The sequence below is a fragment of the Mustela nivalis genome (assembly GCF_964662115.1).
Source record: "Mustela nivalis genome assembly, chromosome: 1".
Classification (NCBI taxonomy): domain Eukaryota; kingdom Metazoa; phylum Chordata; class Mammalia; order Carnivora; family Mustelidae; genus Mustela; species Mustela nivalis.
In genome coordinates this window covers 197,201,169-197,219,116 of record NC_139020.1, presented here as the reverse complement: position 1 = coordinate 197,219,116, position 17,948 = coordinate 197,201,169, and the positions used below count along the sequence as shown (strand labels likewise).

Genomic DNA, 17,948 nt, shown 5'->3' with positions numbered 1-17,948 from the left:
CTCTGCAGCATGAAGTCAGACCAGGGAAAGGCCAAGTGCCACGCTAGTCACATGCCATGCTGTGCAGAGTCATGACATGCCCACAGCACATCCATTCAGGAAACAGCCATTTTGTGTTCAGCGCATGCCAAGTGCTGTTCTGGGTGGGCTCTGGGATGTAGCTGTGGGGATCATGCACAGAGGCCCTGCCCATACCGAGCTGGCAGTCTAAGGCGGGGATCACAAGGGGACACAAAAGCAGTACCTATATGATGAGTCAGAAGGTATGCAGGAGGGACAGAGCTACATTTAATTTAAAAAAAATTTTTTTTAAATTAATCTCTACACCCATTGTGGGGCTCAAACTCACGACCCCAAGATCAAGAGTCACATGTTCTTGTGACTAAGCCAGGCAAGTCTCCCAGAGCTGCATTTTATTTTACTTTATTTTGCTTTGCTTTATTTTTTAAATATTTATTTATTCATTTATTTTAAAGAGAGATAGAATGCATGCGTGAGCGGGGGGTACAGGCAAGAGAGGGAGAAAATCTCAAGCAGACTCCCCACTGAGTGTGGAGCCCGACATGGCACTCAATCCCACCACCCTGAGATCATGACCTGAGCCCATATCAAGAGTCAGTTGCTTAACTGACTGAGCCACCAGAGCATCCCCTGGAGATGCAGTTTATTTATTTATTTTTAAAGATTTTATTTATTTATTTGACACAGAGAGAGAGATCACAAGTAGGCAGAAAGGCAGGCAGAGAGAGAGGGAGAAGCAGGCTCCCTGATGAGCAGAGAGCCCGATGCGGGCCTCGATCCCAAGACTCTGGGATCACGACTTGAGCCGAAGGCAGAGGCTTAACCCCCTGAGCCACCCAGGCGCTCCTGGAGATGCATTTTAAATAGAGCAGTCAGGGAAAGTGTCCCCGAAAGGACACCAGCAGAGCAAAGACTTGGGAGAGTGCAAGAGTCAGCAGAAGCAAATGCCCAGAGGCAGGAGTGGGCCTGGCCTGAGGGAAATAGAGGGAGGGAGGGAGAGAATAGTAGGAGATGAGGCCAGAGCCAAAGGGGTCATATCCCATGGGGTTTCTGAGGCTATTGGAAAGCCTTTGGCTTTCCTTCTGGGCTGAGAGGGAGTTCCTTTGGAGGGCTTAGACAGAGGAGGGAAGTGGCTGACATAGGTATGTAAGGAATTGTCCTGGCTGTCGTGGAGAGAAGACCACAGAGGGGTGAGTGGAAGCACCCAAGCTTGGGCAGAACTGAAAAGAGAGGATGGTGGCCTGAATGAGGTGGAGGGGGGAAGTAGGGGGAGTAGCCTCTGATAATCCAGACTCTGAAGCCAACAAGATTTACTGATGTTTGACATGGACCGGAGAAGAAGGGATCAGCGACGGCTCCCAGGGGCAAGCTGGGAGGTGCATGTGTAGGGCAAGATGAGAGCTCAGCTGGGACACACCAGGTTTAAGATGCCCAGACATATGATGTCTCAGTCAAGATGCAGAGTGGGCAGTTAGAGCAGAGAAGGATTCAGGGAAGAAGTTTGGGCCAGAGACACACATTTGGTCATTGTCACTGGGTAGTGGAATTTTAAGCCTTGAGTCTGGGTGGACCCTGAGATCCAGAATCGTGTTTACCCACAGAAGACTGGGTCCTTCCAATGTGAGGATGGGATTCTGGGATTGGGAGAGAGTTTAAACTGGTGTGGCCAGGAGGGTGGAGGAGGTGTTCTGGAAGGCAAGTGGAGAACTTATCTCAGGAAGGAGGGAGCCTTCAGCAGCTATATCACATGCTATTGCTAAAGTGTGATCAGGAACTGAGAAGTAACTGTGGGATTGATAACACGGAGGCCACTGGTGACAGTGACCTGAGCAGTTCCTGTGGAAGGGTGTACAGAAGCCAGGTGGGGCTTGGTTGAGAGGAAGGGAGGGGAGGAACAGAGAGATGGGGTCATAGCTAAAGGCGGAAGTGGGTCAGAGTTATTTACTTATTTATTTTTGTGGATGGGAGAAGCATGTTTGTATGGCAGCTGAAGTCATCCCATAGAAAGGGGAGATGGATGGTGAAGGAAGGGGGAGGATTTGTGAAGGTGAGAAGTGGGGGAAAATACTGCGTGATAGACGTCAAGAGACTAGGGATGGGCAGCTTCCCCTCCAGGGGCTCCCACTTTCTTAGTGAGACGGCAGGCAGGCTGTCAGTGAAGAGAGGGAGAGGCATGTTGGAGGCTCGAAACTCAAGGAGAAGGGGTGGGGAATCATCCAGGAGGTCGGGGAAGTGAAGGGTTTGCAGGGAGCCCTTGCAGGACAGACTTTTTTGGGGGTCAGAAGGCATTGTTTGCTTCTCTACTGTCACTACAGCTAAGTTGAAAATTAATTTGAATCTGGGTCTCTGTCCCAGAAATTTTGTCCCCAGAAAGACTACATTGTGATGCAATGTTGAATTAAAATGCCATCAGGTGGCACCTGGGTGGCTTAGTCAGTTAAGCATCTGCCTTCGGCTCAGGTCATGATCCCAGTGTCCTGGGATCGAGTCTCACATCAGGCTCCCTGCTGAGCAGAGAGCCTGCTTCCCCCTCTATCTCTGCCTGCTGCTCTGCCTACCTGTGCTCTCTCTCTGTCAAACAAATAAATACAATCTTTAAAAAAAAATTTTTTAAATACCATCAGGTACACAGAAGATTATCTGTCACATATCAGGCGGTTCACATATAGTCGGAATGGCTATGTTCCTCAGAAGAGACCGCAGACCCCACGCAGTCTGGGAAAGGGGCTGCTGTCCCCCTGCATGATAGAAAGAGCTCTCAGTAGTTTCTGATTAGCTTTCAGGGGCAGGATTTTTTAAAAAATTTTAATTCTAATTTTTATTTCTAAATTATTTTATTATTTGTTAAAATTAAATTATTTTTAAATTCTAATTTTAATTTTTTAAAATTTTAATTAATTGTACTAGTTAACATACAGTCAGGAGCTGCTTTTCAATTCCAGCCACAGGCCTGGGTGGCTCAGTCAGTTAAGCATCTGACTTTGGCTCAGGTTATAGTCTTGGGGGTCCTGGGATGGAATCTTGCATCAGGCTCCACGCTCATCAGGGAGTCTGCTTCTCTCTCTTCCTTTCCCCCTGCTCTTGCTTTCTCTCTTTCTCTCTCAAATAAATGAAATCTTTAAAAATAAGTAAGTAAGTAAGTAAGTAAATTCCAACCCTGAATCCTTCAAATAAAACATTAGAACTATGAATTTAACCAAGTGGCAATCTTTCTTTATCTAGAAATTAGTCTATGGGAAGGCCCTGGAGCACAAGTTCCAAGTGTGGCCCAGAGATGCCACAGCCACCACATCCTGGGCCTTACAGCTGGTGGCAAGATGGCCCAGAAGGCTCAGACTCAGGCTCTGGTGATTCTACTGAAGAAGGAAGTCAAGGGTCCATGAGACTGGATAGATGGGTGGATGCCGTTCGTAGTTGATGAAAGAACTGTATGACAGACACATGAGAGTGTTTCTTTTTTCTGGAAGAGTCTTTATTAGACCAAGGGTGTGCCTCTCCCCTCCCCCCCACTGCTCCGACACACACACACACACACAGAGTTCCTCAGAAAGGAGAAAGAACCACGGACTGTCTTAAGCGGGCCTTCCCAGGGGCGTTTTGGGTACCCCCCCCCCACCAAAATGGCTTCTAGGAGGTTCTACCGGTTGGCAAGCAGATGACTTTCATTCAGGGGCAGCAGAAATTGAGTCCCCTCCTATCAGTCAGACCCTAGGAGGTCAGGGGACACCAGGGCAGGCCCTTTGCAGGCCGCTGTGGCCTGGCTTCCGCAATGGCTCTTGGCTGGTCCAGCCTGCCTGCTGGGCGCCGGAATCCTCCCCGTGAACACAGACTGAAGCAAGGATAGAATTTTGGGGAGGCGATCCAAAGCATTGTCTTGGGATTTTTGTGCTCAGCTTCTTTCAAATTAGAAAAGGAAAATTGGGAAAAGGAAAATGAAGAGACTGAGTTCAGCCTAGCCATTTGACTTTCTACATCACTGAGCTGCTCAGCCCTGCTGGCTTCCCCACAGCCGCACCAGGTGGGGATGGAGATGGGGGGTCGGGCACGTGGGGCCTCCTGCGGTAGCTCCTCAAGGGCTGGATCTAAGACTCCACCCGCACCACGCCTTGCATGAACGGAAAAGTAACACCTCCCCCATCTCCATGGACTTGCTCTAGCATCAGGCCTGGTGGGGACCCACCAGAAAGAAGGTTCCTTTGTCCCTGTGGAGGGGGCATTAACCGGGCCCTGGGATGCCTCCTCCATCCATCTCCAGCTGTCTGGGGTCAGCCTTTGGCGAGAATAAGCCTGAACAGAACTGCCAGGGCAATAGCTCTGAACCAGGGCCCTGCCCCCCACAGGTTCTAAGGTCATTTGTCTGGGGCATATAGTCTGAGAGTCAGGAATCTAAAAATCACCTCAGGTGTGTCTAATGTACAGGTTTAGAGCCTTGGTACCCAACTTGGGGTCTGCAGACCATAGTCTAGATATCACCTTAGAGATTGTTAAAAGTACACCTCTCGTCCTAGATTTACGGAGTCATAATCTGCCCTTTATCAGGATGGAAGAGGGGAGCTCGTGGTCCTACCACATGGCCTGGTGCTGAGGGTTCAAGTGGGAGCCGCTTGTCAAGGCTCAGCGTGGGGCACAAATAGCACGCAGCAAACGGTGACCGTCATGATGCCACTGGGCAGGAAGGGGAGGGTGGAGTGGGGCTTGGCAGGGCTGCCTAACTTGATAGAGCCCTCTGCAGGCTGCTTCTCCGAGATGTGTCTCTAACGCAGTCATTTTCAATGTCATTTCAGCGTTTCCAGGAGACTGGACCCCAAGGAGCCCCCGGGTAGCCAGAGAGCAGCTTCCCCAACCCCGAAGCAGGCTTCTGCTACTGCTCCTGGCCGCGAGAGCCCCCGGGAGACAAGGGCACAGGGCCCAGCAGGCCAGGAGGCTGATGGCCCCCGCAGGACGCTGCAGGTAGACAGCAGGACGCAGAGATCAGGGCGGTCCCCCTCTGTGTCACCGGACAGAGGTAGCACCCCCACATCACCCTACTCCGTCCCCCAGATCGCCCCCCTTCCCAGCAGCACGCTGTGTCCCATATGTAAGACCTCGGACCTCACGTCGACCCCCAGCCAGCCAAACTTCAACACCTGCACCCAGTGTCACAGCAAGGTCTGCAACCAGTGTGGGTTCAACCCCAACCCTCACCTCACCCAGGTAACCACCTTCTGCGCCGGGTCCCCCCACCTATCTTCCCCACGCCTCCCTCCGTTCCCTTCCCCTTTTATTAATTAATTAATTAATTAATTTATGTATTTATTTATTTAAAATAGGCTCCATGCCCAGCATGGAACAAAATGGGGCTTAAAATCACACCCCCAAGGGGTGCCTGGTGGCTGCATCATTAAGCATCTGCCTTCAGCTCAGGTCATGATCCCAGGGTGCTGGAATTGAGTCCCGCATTGGGCTCCCTGCTCGGCGGGAAGCCTGCTTCTCCCTTTCCCACTTCCCCTGCTTGTGTTCCCTCTCTTGCTGTCTCTGTCAAATAAATAAATAAATAAAATCTTAAAAATAATCACAACCCCTAGATCAAGACCTGAGTTGAGATCAAGTCGGACACTTAAGTGACTGAGCCATCCAGGTACCCCTTTCTTCCACTCTTTACCCAACTCTCTTTACCTGGTCATTTCCCTTGGCCACTGGAATTTGTGACTTCCTGGCTCCAAGATGTGGTAGCAGAAAACAGGCCTGGCTGCAGATCTCTGGAGGGATTCCTGCCCCTCCTGAAACCTTTCTTACCCAGTGCAAGCTTGACCCAGAAAAATGGCCTTAGAGAGGGCCAAAGACAGACTTCTGGGTAACTTTTCTCAATGGATACTCATTTGGAAAGGGCCACAGGCAGCTGCACACTGGAGAGGAGGCAGATTTGCAGGGCTCCAGGCTAGCCTTTCTCCCTGATAGTAGGTACTGGAAGGGGGTGCTGGTGAGGGAAGCAAGGTTTTAGGAGAGGCGGGAAATGGCCTTCCAGTTTGGCTCTGCAAAGATTCTCTGGGCTTCCATTCCAGTCAGCTGTTTGGCAGAGCAGCTAGCCATCCTGAGAAACAACCCTGGGGTAGAGACCCAGGCTAGGAATCAAGCATTCACAAAGGGTGACAGTGTCCTACTCTCACTAAGACACCACTGCAGGGCCATTTCCATGAAATTGGCCTCCTTTTTGCCTCCAGAGGACCCTGGGTCCTCAGCCCCATCCTGGCTTTGTTGAGGCTGCTTTGGGTTGCCATGGGATGCTCAGCCAAGCCCCTGGAGGCTTTTTTTGATGACCCAGAGGCTGGTGAGCTGGTAAAGCCAGGGCCAGGCCTTTGAAATGAACTCATCAGGTTTGCCGGCTAACCCCCCTCTCTTCTGGAGTAACCCAAAGAAGTCTCTAGTTCCTCCCCCAAGGCTCTGCCCTAGGGCAGGGTGGAGCCCAGCTGCTGCAGTCACAGGCCTGGTTGCCTCCGGGACAATCAGCAGCAGAAGCCGTTTGGACCTCGTGGGTGAGGGGATGAGTGAGAATAATTGTTCGCAGGTCGGGGTCTATTTGTGACATGAGGTGCCGTGGGTGTGGGATGTGTGGTTTGCGAGAGGTAAGTGTGAGATTCTGAGGAAGGAGCTGCCGTTGTGGGGAGATGACTCAGTAGGTTTGGAGTCGCTCCTGGAGTGTGGGGGCTTCCTTGAGGAGGCGGGCACACTCGTGATTATTGCATCTGTGATTAGAAACAGGCCGGTCCCTGCGCTGATCGTTAGGTAAGTGTTGGCCCTGCAGTACTTAGAACAACGTGATCCAGATCAGAGAAGCTCACCTGTGTGTTTCTGCCAGCGAGAAGCCGGAAACAGCTGGCTGGGAGCAGCAGGGACGAGAAGCTGCTGTGTGCCAGCCCCCCCCCCCCCGCCCAGCTCTGCTCCAGTGTGGCCGCGACCCCCGGGTTCCAGCATCCCTGAGAGGCTCACTCAAGCCCTAGGGCCTGAAGCCCCCTGGATGAGGTGGGCGGAGATCAAGGGAGAGCCACACGTGGTGCACCGGTTTCCTGGTGGGCAGCCCAGCCCTTGCCATGCAACAGGCTCCCCCAAGCCCAGGACCTTGGGTGAGGTGGGAAGGGAGCCAGCCTTGGATGTGCTGAGAAAAACAGCCGAGTGGGAGGACCTTGGCGACTGCTTCATTGTGTCCATCTGCCTCATTGTGCAGGGAGGAGGCCGAGGCTCAGGGCCAGGAAGGAAGGGGCCTCAGACTTTACGGCAGATTCACGGTGTTTGGTGAGGAGCAGGCCTCCCCACCAGGTACCTCGAGCAAATGCCGAGCCAGACGAATGCATTGGTTCTTTGCTGTGAGGCTTCTCAGGGCTTCGGCTTCCTGAATGGCACCACGTGGCTCCAAGACAGAGCTGCAGCCAGCAGCCTTTCCCAGACTTGCTTTCGCAGAACATTCAGGACTGCTGTTCCACGGTGTCAGTTTGGGAAACGCTGACGTAGTACATTCTCCAGGTTCTCAGAAGCTGGTGGATGCCCTTTTCTGAAGGTGTCTCCCAGCAGAACCTTTTCTGCTCCAGAATTGGCTTTCAGTGGGGTTCCTGTCAAGGTGAAAGAACCCTCGGCCTGTTTTCCTGAGAGGCCGGCAGAGCTTACCTCTTCAGTCAGAGCGTTTGGTCTCCAGCAGAGCCACCTCCTTGGTCACGTAACGAGAAAACCAGTTTGTAGGTTTTGCTCGCACACCCGTTGATCCATCCTGGTCAGAACATACCTGTTCTGACCCCTAACTTGACATCATGTGGGCCAAGAAGGCTTCTGGGATTCCACTGGTGTGTGTGGGCTGGGCTCCTGCCCGGCCTGAGGCTCCAGGCAGGGCGAGGAGCTGGTTCTGAAGGGCGCTGTGTCTTGGTAGCAGGGACTCAAGCTGAGCCACCTTTTCCAGGAAGCCCAGCTCCAGTACTCACGTCGCAGGAGGAGATGTGCAAAGGGACGTGGTACCTGTCCCTGCACAGACGCACTGTGGACACTGGCCATGGGGTGGGGTGAGCGTGCTGGGGACCTTGTCTGGGGATAGGCCTGTGTGTCTGAAACCGCTAGTGTAGTGATGTTCAGGCAGGACTGAGGCAGGTAGGGCCCCGCGTGGTGCCCAGAAGCTCACCAGAGCCTCCTCAGGGCAGGCCGGCGGAATTCTCAGCTTCCTACTGGCAGGAGTACTAGAGAGGGACAAGGGCCACGCTCGTGACTTGGAGGGCTTCATGGCCTCTCTGGGACTGCTAACAAAGCTGCCCTCAGATCTTTGGAAATGGGATCATGGAAAATGGACCTTCCTTCCCAGGTAGAGAGAGAATCCCTGGCTCGTCCCTCAGTTTGTGGCCCAGATGAGGAGTGTGACAGGGCCACCGTGCTGAAGGGCTGGGTGAGGGTGGGGGAGCAGAAAGGAGGAAGGTGATGGCCACTGGAGCTCAGTGAGTTTGTCTTTCCGCCTCATGGCCTCTGTCAGGAGTCTTGGGCCTTTCACTGGGTCTTCCAGAAACAGCAGATGAGGTGTGGAGAGGAGACTGACAGGTAGAACCATCCACCCCATTCAGCCAGAGCTGTGGCTGAGATGTGGAACCCCTCCTCTCCTGACCAGCAGGCCTGGGCTTCTGTCCGTTCCCAGGCCACCGGGAGGGTGCTAGGCTCACACAGACATGGCACCTGCCGTTCTTCCGCCCAGGCCTTGGATGGCCAGCTCCTCCGGTGATGATCCCTTCAGAGGTAGATGCCCGCCCATGTCCTTTGCTGGGCTTCTGAGGCCTGGAGCACATGGAGACTCGTGCAAGTCAGGGAAGGAGCTCAGAGCATGCTCTGTTTATAGCCCGGGAGATGAAGTCTTGGGAAGCCTTGGCTTCTTCAGGGTCATTTGGAGCAATAGAGCTGGGGACCCAGAATTAGTAGTGGGGCCTCTGGCATTCCTTCAGGGGCTCTCGCACTGTCTTCCCCACCCACGGTCCGCTTTTGCTCAGGTTGCGGGTAGTTCAGAGCAGGCAGGGCCATCTCAGCCACTCTCCATGGTGAGGCCATTTCTTTTCAGAGTTCTGGTGTCCTGGAACTCAGGGAAGATGAATAATTTAACCCATTCAAAATGACTGGGGGTTTCCTTGTGGGGGCTGAACACCTGTCATCACCCTTAAGAGGCCCTCCCCGTGAGGACACACTGACCAGGAGGCCAGAGGCATTAGCTTGTGAGCCCATTCCGTGCCCAGTGGTGGGGAAAAGGCAGGAAAATTGTTCCCTTCTCTCCCTGGATGTGGATCCTTAGCAAAGTACCTTAACTTCCCAAATGTCCGATTTCTTTAAAAGAGAAGCAGGGGGCCAGGGAAGCCAGAAGAAAGGTCTGGTGGCTTTGCTGATACCTCATGCCTGCTCGGGCCTGTTAGGCCAGCTCTCCACTCTTTAGTGACTTGACGTTCAGACCTGCCACCCCTTTCTCCTCCAGGAAGGAGGCCCTTGCTGCACAAGCCAGGCTCTCTCCTGATAGAGAGAGGAGTTAAGGCACAGCGGTGATCCTGCTGGGTGCAGTCTGAGGGTGAGGTTTGTGGGGGCAGAGGGGGTAGGAGTGAGCTGCTGGGGAGGATGAGCAGTGGAAGCAGCCCAGACCTCCCAGTCCTCTCAGGGGCCTCCCTGCCCCTCTCAGAGCAGTCCAGCAGCACACCCGGCCTGGAATTCCTTCAGATAGGAGTCTGGCCTTCCCCTAGGAACAGTGTCACAGGAGCAAGGGCCATGCAGACTCAGGGCTGGTGGCCTGCCCGTGCTTCCAGATCTGATTGGCAGAATTGTCCCAGAGTAGCACCTCCGGCCAGCAGCCCCCACCTGGGAGGCCCACCAGCTGCCCCAGTGGGGAGTAGCAGGGTTCCATGTTAGGCAACCCATCTGAGCTCATCTGCCTCCTGCCTCCCTTGCTCTAGTCAGAATCACTCAGAAGCCCCTCCAAAAAAACTAGAGAAAAATGATCGTGGTCTTTCTTCGTCCATTCCTAGGTCTGGACTTTGCCAAGACCAAGCCAAGGATATATAATCCATTGTGCAACCCTCTTCATCCCCACTCCATGGGCAAGCCTTGGGGTGAAGCGCTTACCCATGGTGGGCGGTGTGGAGAGGGAGGGAGATGAAGCAATGGCCATAAGCCTTTCCGCTGTTGCCTGCAGCCCACTTCTTTCCGGCAAGGGCCGGGGCACCAGATGGCCCGGGGGAGGTGCCGGGAGTGCCGCACAGATCCCTCCGCTGCAGCCACAGCCTTGCCCCCTTCCCTCTGCTCCTTCCTGGCCACACTGCCTCGTGGGCCAGTAGGGGACAAGGAGCAGGTGTTAGGAGGACATGGATCAGCAGTGGGCTGAGGAGAGGCAAAGGTGTCCCCCTCCCTCCTGGGCCCAGGGGGTGGTGGTGCCTGCACACGTGCCCAGCCTTCCCTTCTCAACCTACACTCTCAAAGGAAGCGGGTCTCCAGGTGGCAGGCTCTTTGGGAAGCCTTTCTCCCACAGTACGTCTGGTCCTTGTGCAGTTTACCTCGAAGAAACAAGTCTTCAGGTCAATAGGAAAATGCCTGCCAAGCTTCAGTCTGTCCTGGATGGCCAGCCCTGCTGCCAGTCCCTGCTCCCAGGACACAGGACACTCAACTTGCCTGCCCGGATCACTGCAGGACAGATGCCAGCACCACTGGGGGCACGCGGAAGAGACGGCTCTGCGGGAGCTGTTTCATAGCTAGAGCCGTCAGGCACACAACTCCAGCTTCCAGAGACAAAGGGAGCCGTCGGTACAGTTATCTGAGGATGAATGTGAAAGTAACTCAGAGCAGAAACTTGAGATTTTATACGTGGGGGCAAAAGAAACAGAATGGGAAGAGAATTTAGTAAAAATGGTGGAGAAAAAAAATAAATAAAGTGGGAACAGGGAGAAGGAGGAGAGGGGAGAGGCAGGAAAGGGAGGTGGTGGAGAAAGCCCGGAGGCAGGAAAGGGCAGGGAGGCAGGAGAGCTCGGTGAAGTCACCAGCTGCTGGTAACCTGGGGCAGGCCGGCCTGGATCCACCGTCAGCAGGGGGCCCTCTCCCTTTTTCTCATCCTTTCCTTCCCTGGCAAAGGCTGTGGAGGGCTTATGGGAAGCCGGGAACTGTCCTTGACACTGGAGAATCAGGCAGGACCGAAGCAGCTGTGTTGCTCAGCCCTGGTGGCGCCCGGAGGCCGGAGGGAGAGGCAGCCCTTCTGATAACCACAGGAGCAAACATACGGTCAAAACCTGAGGGTCAGCTCTGAGGAGGACCTGGGGGAGGCCGGGGAGGGGGCAGGGCTTGCTGGGATGCTGCAACGAGACTCTTGGGTGGGGGGGCTTTTACAAGGAGGGGACATTAGACTGAAGCTGGACCGGGGAAAGGGGGTCCAGGGAGGCCTGAGGGGAAGTGCATGGTCTGTGTGACGGCCGGGAGCAAGCCAGGGCTGGGCTAGCTGGGGGTCTGTGAGCAGGATCAGAGGACATGCGGATCCTGCTGGGGTCTGTAGATGGGATTTCAAGGGCATCGGGAAGTGGCAGTGGGAAGGTCAGATGTGCATTTAAAAACACCTCTTTGAGGAGCACCTGGGTGGCTCAGTCAGTTGAGCATCTGACTCTGGGTTTTGGCTCAGGTTGTGACCTCAGGGTCCTGGGATCAAGCCCTACATTGGGCTCCTTGCTCAGTGGGGAGTCTGCTTCTCTCCTTCTGCTCCTTCCCCTGCTATCTTTCTCACGCTCTCTCTCTCAAATAAATAAATAAATAAGTCTTTAAAAAAACACCCCAAACCCCACTCTTTGAAAATTGATAACGGTTGTACAACATTATGAGTGGAATGAATGCCACTGAATTGTACACCATTTAAAATGGTCAAATGGCCAATTCTATGTTTATGTTTATTTGACCACAAAACTCTCAACACCCCCCTCCCTTCAGCCCTGCTGCCGGTCTGGGTCCCCTGTGTGGAGATCAGCTTATGGGGTGGGGCTGGCTTCCAGGGCTGGGGCTATGGGATGGTAGTGGATGGCCTTGACCGATTCCTGGTGGATGTTGGAGGCTACACAGACAGGTTTGGGACATGTGTTGCACATGGGACTAGGCGCTAGAGAAGGAGAATGTTTCCATTTGGGCTGTATCAAGTTGGAGGCCCCTGGGAATCTTTAGGTGGGGTTCGGTCGGCTAGTCTACAGACCTGGGATTCGGCGCTGAGACTCACAAGCCTCTTGGCATTGGTAGACTTAACACTAAACATTTCAGTAGGCTTACCATCAGCTGGAGTTTAGTATTTGTCTGAAGCATGTGGTTTTATTTTTAGGTAAAATGTACCTATGATGACAGGTAGAGAGAGCTCAAGTGTAGCATTCTGTGAGCTTTGGCAAAATTAAGCCGCTGTGTCCACCAAACCCCTCTCTCAAGGTGGACATCCTTGTCACCTTAGAAAGTTCCTTCAGGCCCCCTTCTGGTCTTCTCACCCCTCCTCCAGAGACAACAGCTGTTCCGACTTTTCTCCACCATAGAGGGGTTGTGCTTCTTCTAGGGCTTCATAGAAACGTGCTCTTCTGGATAAGGCTTCTTGCCCTCAGCATAGCATTTTTTGAGGGTCGTCTATGTGGACAAGTCTTGAGAAGCCTGACTGAGGAGAGGCGAGAGCCGGGGCTATAGACAGGAGAGGGTTCTGGGAGGCAGAAGACAATGGCACTGAGTTGTGAGAGAGGCAAGGGATGCCTTGGGGTGTGGGGGAGGCGGTGTGCTTGAAGGAGTGGGGCCCCCAAGGAGGCAGGTCCAGATCCTGAGTGTGGAGGAGGCAGACCTGTTGTGTGGCTGCTCTTGAAGACATGGGCAGCAGGCCAGTGGTTTAAGCCAGAAGGCAGGGGAGGGGTGCAGGGAGGGATGGGGGCAGGAGAAATTGAACCAGCCATTGTGGTTGGGGGTGAATGAGTTAGTTAGCCAGGCAGCTAGGGGGGCCCAGGAGAAGTTGGGACAGACATTAATTGGCAGTGGAGCCCGTTTGCCTGGTACCCATTTATCTGTGTGGGTAGAGGCCCAGAGAAAGGGGTATGTGGTTGCATCTAGTTCCGAAGCTGACATAGGTCAGAGTGACTGCATGCTGACCATAGATTGAGCTGGGCAGGAAAAGATGTGAAGACAGAGGCTCGGTGGTATCCCCATGAGGCCCAAGGACCGCTACAGTGGGGAGGCCCAGGAAGTGACCTAGAAGGCTGGAGGAGGACAGGTACAGGGTGATTTTAGTGGAGATGATTGGGGGTGATAATGGGTGTGAGGGTGAGGCCGGGGGATGGACTGACTCAGTGCGGTGACTGCCGTCCACTGTGACGGTGGCAGTCGGTTCAGTGGGAGCCTGGGAGACAAGGGCCACCGGGCTTTTGGAGAACTAGTGGCCATGATGGTGGAGCCTGGAAGGCAATAGCAGCTAGGAGGGGAGAAGGATGGGGAAGCTAAGGGCTAAGCCCCAGGGGTCCCAGGGATTTTAAAGGGAGGGTGAGTGGTTACCACATTCTGAAGTCCAGAGAGTACGGTTTCTCCTGGACAGGGGGATGGAGGACCAAGAAATATATGTGTGTGTGTGTGTGTGTGTGTGTGTGTGTGTGTGTGTGTGTGTGTAGGGAGTTTGGGGAGCCGGGTTGACAGGGCACAGTGGAAGGCCTAGGAGGGAGGAGAGGCTCTCTAGGGGAGGCTGGGAAGAGTTGGACCCAGAGGTGGGAAGCCAGGTGTTTGTAGAGATCAGCAAGGGGATGGATTCTTTCCGTTTCATGGAGCTCCAGGCCAGTGAGGACTCCCGGCCTCCAGGAACTTTTAGATTCAGCCTCCTCTCCACAAATCCTGGCCTCACGTGCTGGGCAGTTTCTTGGGGCCTCCCCGATGGGCCATGTCTGGCTGATTCATTCATCTAACTCGGCGTTCATATGCCCCACCCTTTGCGACCCTGTGGCTCCTGCCTGCCCCTAAGCCTGTGGGCAGCCAGCTGCGGGATGGGGCAGGGAGTATGTCCAGTGCTGGGGGGAGAGTAAGGGGGTAGGCCAGCCCCGACTCCCTGCTCTGGAGCACCATTGGTCCAGGGGCCGCAGTGGGACAGGTGGCCTCTGATGAGGCCTGGCAAGTGACTCACAGCCCAGAAGAGAGTGGAGAGCCATGCTGGCCGGTGGGACCCTCCCAGGAACCAGCAGGGGAGGCTTGTTTTTAAGCTGTTTCTGTACTGTTTGAACTTGTACCGAAATGGGAAAAAGCATGAATGCTGCGGCATCAGGCATGTCCGCACAGATCGATGTGACCACCCAATGCCCTCTTTCCCGGGGAGGGCTGGGCCTCAGAGGCAAGGCGCTGCTCTCTGCAGGAAGGCAGGCTAAGGGATGTCTGCAGCCCTCCTTCTTCCTTGCTGGTGGGGAGGCAAGAGGGGAGAGTGGAAAGAGAATCAATTGCTGCTGAGGGCCCTCAGAACCTCCCGGCAGCCTTGGAGGCGACCGTGAGGCAGGCTCTACCTCGGGAGCAGAAGCACATTTCCTGGGCAGCTTCCTTTTGGGCTATATATGGCAAGTGAGCCTGGGCCCCTGCCTTTGGGCCTGGGACACAGGGTGGCAAGTCTCAGTGCCACCAGTGTCCCTGTGGGAGTGATGTAGAAGCCTCTCCCCCAGAGGGCCCCCACTCCCCTCTCTGCCCCAGAGCCCTGGGGAGGAGCCATGGGGAGCGGCCAAAGCAGACAGATCTATGTCTGTCTGTTCCTTCAACCTGTGGTTCAGAGCCCTCAGCCTGGTCCCCAGGCCTCTAGATCCTGGGTGGGCCGTGCCACCTTGGCCGCCCTTCCATCCACTGAACAGTTTGAGTAAGGGAACAACATCTAAGAAAGGCTCTTCTTGGGATGAAAGTCCCTTCAGAGCCAGAGCCCAGGAGGCCCTGCCTTTTTGAATTCCTAGCAGGCTCCTGGCTGGGCAGGCAGCAGCTATCTGTGGGAAGTCACTTTCCTGTAGCATCTGCTTCTCCCAGTTCCAAAGCAGCTCATACCCTGCACACCACAACGAGCCTCCTGTCCCTACTGCTGGTCAGGCCCTGACCAGGTTGGGGTGTGCAGGTGTCCATACCTCTGAGATGGCAGGATGAGCTTCCTTGCTGGCAAGAAGGGTTAACCTGACAGAAGCTAGTGTCTGGCAGGGCCATTCACCTTAGGGTAGCCCTGGGAAGTCCCCTTGGCTTACCTCTGGCTCTTGGAACACAAGTTCTGTGACTGGTGGCCTGCTCATCTCCTGGCCCTGCCAGGTCAGGCCCATGGAGGGACTAGACAGCAAGACTCTAAGAGAGATTTCCTGTCACGCTAGTAGAAGGCCGTTTCCGTGATTCTGGTGGGCAGCTGGATGGGAGGGTGCCAAGTAGCCACAGATGCTGGTACAGATGAAGAAGGCTCTCACTGCTGCTGGTCCCAGGGCTGAGGAGTGTGCCACGGGCCTGGCCGTGTATGCCCAGCTGAGGTGGACAAGTGGGCTGGCAGGTGTGGGGAGGAAGAGGCTGAGGCTGAGCTCCTCAGATCCAGCTCCCGACAATCTGTGAGGGAGGCCAATGGAAGTTTTGCTGGGTTCAGAGAGCTCCTCTCCCAGTGTCCTCCTTGGGAGGCCTTCCCCACGGGGTGCCTTGCGGGGCCTGTCTGCAGGGCCTGAGCATGGGTGGGGCCCGGCAAGGGTGTGGTCAAGGCTCCTCACCGTCTAGAAGAGGCTGGATAGAAATAGCTGTGCCCATCTGGGCTATGAGTCACCGAGGGGCGTTTTAGCTGTTTCTTGGAGAGGTTCTATTTTAGGTGAGTGCCTGTGACAGCCTGGGTGACGGAGGCTGGGTAAGGGAAGGTTCTGGTGGTGAGTGCAGGAGCTTCAGTCCATGCCCTTATTCAACCCTGTCCAGGACCTGAAGGAGGGTCACTCTGAAGTCCCAGGATAAGGAGCTTTACCTTCCAGATCCCTCTTCTCAGAAAGTCCCAGAGTGTGCTGTGCAGGTGCACGAGAGTTACAGAGCCTAGGTTGTACCTGGGCACCCACTACAGGAACTGAGTCTGGCTGCTGCCCTGGGGGCAGTGCCTGGGCCTCCCCTCAGGAGGGTAATCCCCTCCAAGGCTCCCTCTGAGGGTGAGTGGAAATAGCTTGCCCCTGGGAGCTCCCACTTTGATGGGAGTGAGGCCTCCCTAGCCAAGCGGGATGCAAATTATTTCCTCTGAGGCTTTCTCTGTCCAAATGTGCACAGAGCTGCCTTGGGTCTCCAAAGACATCTAGGTGAGTTGACAGTTTCCAGCGGGGGCAGATGGCTTCGTATCCCAGTTTCTTTCTTTCTTTTTTTTTTTTTTTTAAAGATTATTTATTTATTTATTTGACAGAGAGAGATCACAAGTAGGCAGAGAGGCAGGCAGAGAGAGAGAGAGGAGGAAGCAGGCTCCCCGCCAAGCAGTGAGCCCGATGCGGGACTCGATCCCAGGACCCTGAGATCATGACCTGAGCCGAAGGCAGTGGCCTAACCCACTGAGCCACCCAGGTGCCCTCGTATCCCAGTTTCTGAGGCATCACTCTTCTTAGTGTTTCTGGAACTGGGGTTGGTCTTGGAGGGCTCGGCCAGTGTTTTGCAGTGGGGACTTCTACCCCATGTCTTGACCTGCATGAGGCTGCTGGTCTTTGGGAGAAGCAGGAAGGCAGAAGGCACCAGGCTGTGGCTCAGGAGCTGGGCCAGGCTGGCCGGGCTCATTTCACCCACAACACCGCTTCCTTGCGCGTTACCCACAAGAGCATGTGGTTAAATTGTATCAGACCTTGATTTTCTCTACTGTGAAGACCAAAGGCAAGGCTGCCTGTAAACGGGCCATGTGTGGTGCTGGGCATGAGAGAATGCTCGCCAGACTGTGGTGTTCTCCCCGTCTCCGTGGCCATTCTTGCACTGGCGGGGCAAGATAGCCAGGGCCGGGCTCCCCCACTGCCAAATCAGCCAAAGCAGCAGCTGCGTGGCCCTGTGGCCTCAAGGCGGAGAGCAGGACAGCAGGCACCCCTGAGGCTGGACAGAAGCGGCTTTTTGCTCAGGAACCAGATGGGACCTTTCCCTAGTGACTGCCCCCCGCCCCCTCCCGCCCCGCCCCCCAGTGCTTTTGAAGGCTCTGGTTACAAGTGAAGATGGGGCAACCTTGGCCTTGGGCCTCAGGTCTGGTTGAAAAGGAGGAGCCTCCTCACGGGGGCCCTGAATCTCCAATCTCACAGCTTGGGCTTCGTGGGAACTGTGCCCCCTATTAATAGGGTGTTGGCATTGATCCCACTACAAGCCTCTCTGGAATGAGCCCTGCTCTGTGCCACACACACTGTCCTGAGAGCACCTCAATGCGTGCTCACGAGCTGGGTGGGGCGACAGGAGACCACCCAGAGAAACACAGCAGTAGATACTTCGGGAAAGAACGAGCACTGTGACGAGAGTAAACTGGGTGATTAGCTACAGTGTGCCTGGGTGGTCTGTCCCATTGCGTTGCCAGAGAGGGCCCTGAGGGGGAGACCTGAGGTCTGTGCAGCTAGCCAGCCTGGGGACAGAGAAAACTCTGAGCTTAGAGGACTCCTGGGCCGAGCAGGAGGCCCAGGGTCTCTGGGGTGAGACTGCTAAGCAGGGGTGGTAGGGAAGGAGGCCGGAGAGAGGGATGGGCTGGGGCGTGGGCCATGGGATTTCCCATGACAGGCATGGTGGGACTCCACTAAGGGATTTGAGCCCCTAAGTGATATGCTCTGATCCATACGTAGATTTCTTTTGGCAGAAAAAAAATATCGTTGGTTCATGTAACTGTAAGTCCAGGGCTAGACTTAAGGCATAGCTGAAGCCAGGGAATGAAATAAAGTCATCAGATCTGCCCCCCTTCTCCTAACCTTGTCTCCACTTCTTCTTCTTCTTTTTTTTTTTTTTTAAGATTT

General features: G+C 54.7%; 1 protein-coding gene across 2 annotated transcripts in view; it reads left to right on the top strand.

The window, feature by feature from the left end:
* Positions 1 to 17,948, top strand: part of BSN (bassoon presynaptic cytomatrix protein) — a 94,827-nt gene that overhangs the window by 46,295 nt on the left and 30,584 nt on the right. For both annotated transcript variants that reach the window (XR_014304018.1, XM_082703138.1), the window contains exon 2: positions 4,806 to 5,214. Coding sequence is in view for 1 of the 2 variants with exons in the window: in XM_082703138.1 (XP_082559264.1) it covers positions 4,806 to 5,214 (409 nt within the window). In the remaining variant the exon portion in view is untranslated. The remainder of the gene's footprint in view (positions 1 to 4,805; positions 5,215 to 17,948) is intronic.